This window comes from Oryzias melastigma, linkage group LG4 (genome assembly GCF_002922805.2).
Source record: "Oryzias melastigma strain HK-1 linkage group LG4, ASM292280v2, whole genome shotgun sequence".
NCBI lineage: Eukaryota > Metazoa > Chordata > Actinopteri > Beloniformes > Adrianichthyidae > Oryzias > Oryzias melastigma.
The window spans coordinates 15,616,597-15,622,823 of NC_050515.1; the positions used below are offsets into that span (position 1 = coordinate 15,616,597).

Genomic DNA, 6,227 nt, shown 5'->3' on the forward strand with positions numbered 1-6,227 from the left:
GTCCACAACATTTTTCACAGTGTCAGTTCTTTTAAGCTGAAAATCCACAGCGCTGAAGTAAACATGTCAGGGCAAACATACAGCATATTGCGAGTAATTAAATGTTTAGTGCATGTGCGGTAAATCTGGCATTGATTTGGCTACAGGTAGGCCCCGGCTCTGAGCCAGGTGCCTCTCCTACCCCACCCTCTAGAAAACAAGAGGAAAGACAGGTGACCTTGCAGCGTGTGAAGTCTGCAGCGAGACAACTTCAGAGAGCAGTAACTAGTTACATCGGCTGATAGGAGAGCGCGATACAGACAGAAATGGAGACAGAGGGGATGAGGGGCAGAGGCAGCTGCTGCTCTGTAGATTAGAACTGAAAGCAGCGCTCCCTTTCTCAGAGCTCGGCTTTGAACTCTGTTTTGCCTGCTGGAGCCGATGATTGGCCGGGAAACTGGCTCTAATGTTTTTGGGACAGTTTGATACGACTAAAATCTGAAATATTTACCCAGGTTCAGAAAAAAAATGCTGTTACTGTGTGGGAACTACGCTCACAAATTCCTGGGGCTGAATCCGCTCACAGAAAAAGATTTTAATTTCAGAATAACAATATGGAAATTTGCATTAAATGAGGTAAGATTTTGCAGTAAACCCTAAAATCCTAAAAGATTTATAAAACAAATGATTGAAAAAAAGCATAAATTAACTTCTGAGTAATCCTGGAATGATGGAAACGTGTCGAAACAGGGAAGGGATTTTGGCAAAAATATATGGAGAGCAGGGTGTAGGTGAGTTTACATACAGGGAGTGAACCTCCTGTAGTGATTTTTGCATTGAGGCACAAATCGCACCTTGTATGTGGAGGAATTAGAGAGAAAAATCACTCACTCCATCATGGAGGCAGGAATGGAACAGCAGTCCTGTATGGCTGTGAGTGGAGAGGTCAGGTGGGCGGTGTAGGATGCCTCCACCACCTGTTTATTCCTGTTCACCACATCCAGATAACGGTTGAACTTCTCACGGATCTTCTTAGCCAGCTGAAAAGAAACAAAATATGTTCAAATTACTCCCGATATTCAATGCCATGTTCATCAACTTATTTTCGTCTTTTATGTGTGTTGAATATACAGCATTCCAACAATACCAGCAGGAATTTAGCCAAAACTTTAAACTTCGGTTCCTCCAGGATTTTTTGTGATCACACCAGTTCCTACAAATTCATCCAAATCCAGCACATTTTTTTCTTTTTTTACCAATTACTGCAACTCTGCAGCAACAAGCTAAACGCTTTCATTTTGAATATGTTCAACCACCAAACAGTTTCAGCCAATCAAGAGTCTCAAACATCTACATCGCTTTAGCCAATCAAATGTGTCGCTACATTGTTCTTTTGTTCCCACTTCCTTGTGACAGTGATAAAGTCTCAGTTACAACAAAAATAACTGTTTAAAATCGAGCTCAGCAGTTTGCAAATGTTTTTCATGAAAGTGAAGGTAAACAGTTTTGTTCTTTTTACAACACTGTATTGGAGTAAACCAGATGATTGACGAGAATTTTTCAATTCAAAACATAAATGGTGAATGGCTGGATGTTTTCAGGCGTGTGTGTCTGAAAGGAGCTCCGCGTCTAAAGTAAAGAACACCCGTTTGAGCTGGAATTTATTGAAGACATGACACAGTTGGAAGATATATGGTATTGTGCATTTAAATGAAAGGTTTTTTGCTGATCACTGCTAGCTCCGTGGAGAAATTGGGTCGGTGTTAGACTGGGGGCGGTGCTTGCAGAGCAGACGCTTCCTGAAAGGGGCTGTCCTCAATCTGTGACATCAGCACGTGAGAACCCACTCCTTTTCGTTGGTATGGGAGGGGCTGGTGCTGAGAGCGCAGGTTTTTAGAGAATTACTCAGAAATGTGTGAATGGATCAAAATACCATTTGGGGGCTCTTTATTGTGAGGAATGAACACTAAAATACACTTAAAAGTTCAAAAAGTTGTTGTTTTATGGTGTGGCCCCTTTTAAAAAAATGTCTATCGCAATACTCATTTTCCTATCGAGAAAAAAATGTCTACCATGGTATATATTGTTATCGTTTTATTGCCCAGACCTATATATATTAATAAAATTAGTTTTTGAATAGCTGATGATCTACAAAATATTTGGAAATAAAAAAGTAATCCTTAAGTTTTTCTCTTTTACTGACTTCTAACAGGTTAAGACAAAACAATACCCTAAATTAGGATTGTTTAATTCAATTTAAAAATGTTATTTACTTGTTTTTTTTATGTTAAGACTATTTTTTACCATTCCTGTTGCATCTTTAGTTCCTTTTTCCCCTAAAATAAACTGTAATGTGTTTTTGTTTGATTGCTTCCTGAAAAGTTTAGATGCAAATATTTTCACTATTGTAAAATGCACTTTACAGTTTACATTAATGTCATGAAATGCATGTGAGCAAAATATTGCTTAAATAATCACAAACTGAGGAACACTGCAGAAAACCAGAACAGCTGAATGATGGATATCCGATATTATAAAACCCCAAAACATGAACATCTTCAAAGGTCAGAAGTAAGAGTAAAGTTAAAAGGAAGAGGAGAAACACAGCAAATGAAGCATCGTAAATATTCATGGTGATAAACAACAGCCCTTATTGAAATGCACACCATTTTATCACTTTCTTCCCAAGTCGTATAAAGACCAGGAAGCAGGAAACAGAAATTCTAAGACAAAGGCAGCAGCCGCATTTTCATTCACCTAACTTTACAGGGAGGGCTGTCCCTTTATAACGCCTGCCCCCCCCAAAAAACAAGCATACGTTCAACACCGCCTTTCTTCCTCTAAGGGGGAAAAGGTTCTGGTTGAGCAAACATCACAGTGCTCTTTCTAAATGGGGATTCAGTCCATCGGGAAAACTAATAACTAGCTCTGCTGCAGCCTCCTGGGGGACATCAATAACTAGCAGCTTGCCACAAAAGAACCCCCGCTCCTGCCTTTGTTTGCCAAAATGCTGAAAAAGATGTTTGGGACAGATTTGTGTGGAACTCAGAGGGCTGCTAGCACGCTAACAGGCTGCTAATGTTAAAATATTAACTGTTCTGAGAACTTTTTTGGAGATTTGTGCCAGAATATGCAGTCTGTAACAACAAAATAAAAGTCTTATTATGTGATAGAGACACCAAAATACTGCAGTACAATGAAGTGGGTAAAATGACCAAAAACATGTGGGTTAAGGCAAAAATTTTAAATCCTATGTTAATTTAAAAAAAAAAACAACAACAACTCTAATCTCATTTTATCCCAAATATTACAAAACTGCGAGCAACTACTACATTATTTCTTTCTTTTAGGACTTAGGGGGTAAAATAAAAGCTTTTTTCCCACTGTAAAGTATCTTTATTGGAAAAAAAATGTTACATAAAATCCATTTATGTGTTGGGGATAAGAGCACTAACTTAAGCTCCAAACCATCACCATAAACCAACATTCAAATCAACCGATAAAATCTACAGTATGTCTCAGCTCTGCAACAACCTGAGAGGTATCTGCATTCCATAGCACTCCAGCATGACAGATTAACTATTCAGATAATACAAGCCTTGTAGATATAGCGGAAGTGGTTTAGTTAATCTCTTCAAGCAAACCGAGTATCAAAAACTTGAAGCTAAAATTGTTTTATCTCCTGAATTCAACCAATTGATTAATCAAGCATCGATTTAGCACACAACAGAAAAAACAAAAAGAAAAAAATAGGTATCATGTGTATAACAAATGAATTAGGAAATGCTTTGTCAAACCTTCTACACGTCCAGCTGGTCAAGTCAAACTCACAACTTAAATTGGTTCAAAAAGTTGCTAAAAATGTGGCTCACAGTCAGCGAGTGTGTATAACTCAATACTAAGAAGGCAGACAAAGCTGTTTAAAGTCCCACCCCAATCATCTTAAACTATTGCAAAAGCGTTCCCAGTAGTCTTTTTGGGTATTATTATGCAGGTTTTAGGCAGAATCCAATTCCCTGTGTCAATTTCTGGGTCATAGTTTCTGCAGAGCGGCAGGAGATCATTAGAAATTAGCCCCTGGGTTGTGGGTGGGACTGTTGGTGTGGAGTAAGCCAGTGCTCATTTCCCATCATCCCTTTGTTTACACTCTCTCTTGCTAGCTTACAGACCTTCACAACCCCAACCTAACATTAGTAGACAACAAAAAAATTGGTGAGCAATGTTGTAGCTATCCAGCTGTACAGTTTTGAGCCAGATGCCAGGTCTGACGAGGAAAACAAAGACGTACATGGATCTAAAGTGGATGCATCAGATTGGAGCATGTGGCCTGCTGATTATAGTTTGCATGCAACATCTATAAGCTTTTTCCATTTTTATTTTCATCTGCCCCTGATTTATCACAAATAGAGTAAAAAAAATACTGCAGTTTTAAGCTAAATTTTCTTTATAAATGTTTTCTATCATGACCAAAGGCTATTACAAAACAGAGTTTTTATTGGAGTGGGTCTTTAGGGTCTCAATTATGATCAAATCAGCTTGCTTTACTGGTGGCTGCATATAAGACCAGCCACAGTCCCATAAACCCTGCTCTGCCCTACACAATCTCAATCTACTGGGATTTATGGAATTTCTATATCATGCTGTTGCATTCCTTGCTGTACCTTTTGAGAACGCTCAAAAGGTACTCAAACAGTAACATCTTAATTTTCCTCATCTGTGCTGCTATATCAAAACTATACGGCAGGATAGCTTCAATATTGCTAGCCGTTTTTTTTTTTTTATTAGACTAATGTTATCTTGGGCTTATGAGGTGTTCCAAAGTAGTGGGAGAGTGTAGACAAAGGGTTAATAGGAAATTAGCTGAGGCTAACTTCTGCACCACTGGTCCTGCTCACAAATAAGAGGCAAATTTCTAATGAGCTCTTGCTGTGCTGCAGAAAATATGTCTTTAAAAAAAACGACAGGCTTTATGATTTTGGCTGACCACTAAGAACACTTGTACAGTAGAAAAAATATATCGCTGGAGTGGGGCTTTAATACTTTGAGAGCTTTGTTAGCCAACTACTTCTACTTAAATCCAAAAAAGTATATTGCCACAGTAACTGGACCCTCTTTGTACACATCCCATAATTACTGCTGCCTGCAAAAAGACTGATTGAAGCCAGAAACGGGAAAAGGTTCTACGACCCACTGACCGCCTGTACACCTAATCAGCCGGCCGCTATTCCTATTAAAGGTTTAACAAGAGCCCGCGGCACAGCCCACAATCACTGCTGCTCCACCAAAAAGAACACACAAGTCACCAATGTGCTCAGTGCCGCGCTGCGACATAAAGGTAAACTGCTTCACACACAATTGTGTCAATGCATTGCAATTAGCTGCACTGGCCTTTGGATCAAATGACAGAAAAATGGGTCAGTGTTCCTGTTGTGTTTCTGTTTCTGAAAGGAAGGAAAGTAAAAAAAAATAAGGAATCGCTCGAGTTTTACACAGTGTGACTTCAGAGAAACCAGAAACTTCAAGCTGTGCAAGTTAAAGCTTAGGTTACCGTCTGCCATGGAGAAGCCAAAACCGACCTGCGCTCTGCAGATTAACCGCACTCGGCACAACACGGGGCGCCTCTCTCCATTCTCTGACCCTCACAGACAGACTTGGCCTGTAAGGTTCTGCTGTGGGGGATGCCTCAGCCACAAAAATGGAGTGAGTGGAAAGGGTGCTACCCGACATCTTGTGTTTCGAATTATGAGGTTTGCAGGCAGCCTTCAACCACAGTTCCTCACAGCGCCGCTCAAGACTTTTCTGCTAAGAGGAGATTATTATTCTGCAGATGCCTGTGCAGAAACCTCACAGTGCATACATTGCTTCTCCTCATTTGATCTTTATTATTAAATTGGTGCACATTAGATGTACGGAAATCTGGACATCAAAAGGGTTACGCAAATTTCACACTGCACTCCAACTATTCTGCTAAATCAAATTAAAGCGGTAGTGGCTTGCTTACATCTATTCCAAAAGAAAAATCATATGACATGTGTGGACAAATAAGGCTGGATCAGAATTTTGATATATAACATTGGCCTTTAAATAGCTTTCCTCTTATCACAATGAATGAGGGAATATAAATGTAGAAAGCCAACAAAATGTCAACATTGAATTGTAGACCAAAATAAAAAAGGTAAGGCAGTACAAATCTAATTTTCATCTAGAACAGGGGTCTCAAACTCGCGGCCCGCGGGCCATTTGCGGCC

General features: G+C 39.6%; 1 protein-coding gene across 2 annotated transcripts in view; it reads right to left on the bottom strand.

The window, feature by feature from the left end:
* Positions 1-6,227, bottom strand: part of cachd1 (cache domain containing 1) — a 75,665-nt gene that overhangs the window by 38,472 nt on the left and 30,966 nt on the right. For both annotated transcript variants that reach the window (XM_024278795.2, XM_024278794.2), the window contains exon 3: positions 871-1,019. In XM_024278795.2, the coding sequence (XP_024134563.1) occupies positions 871-1,019 (149 nt within the window). The remainder of the gene's footprint in view (positions 1-870; positions 1,020-6,227) is intronic.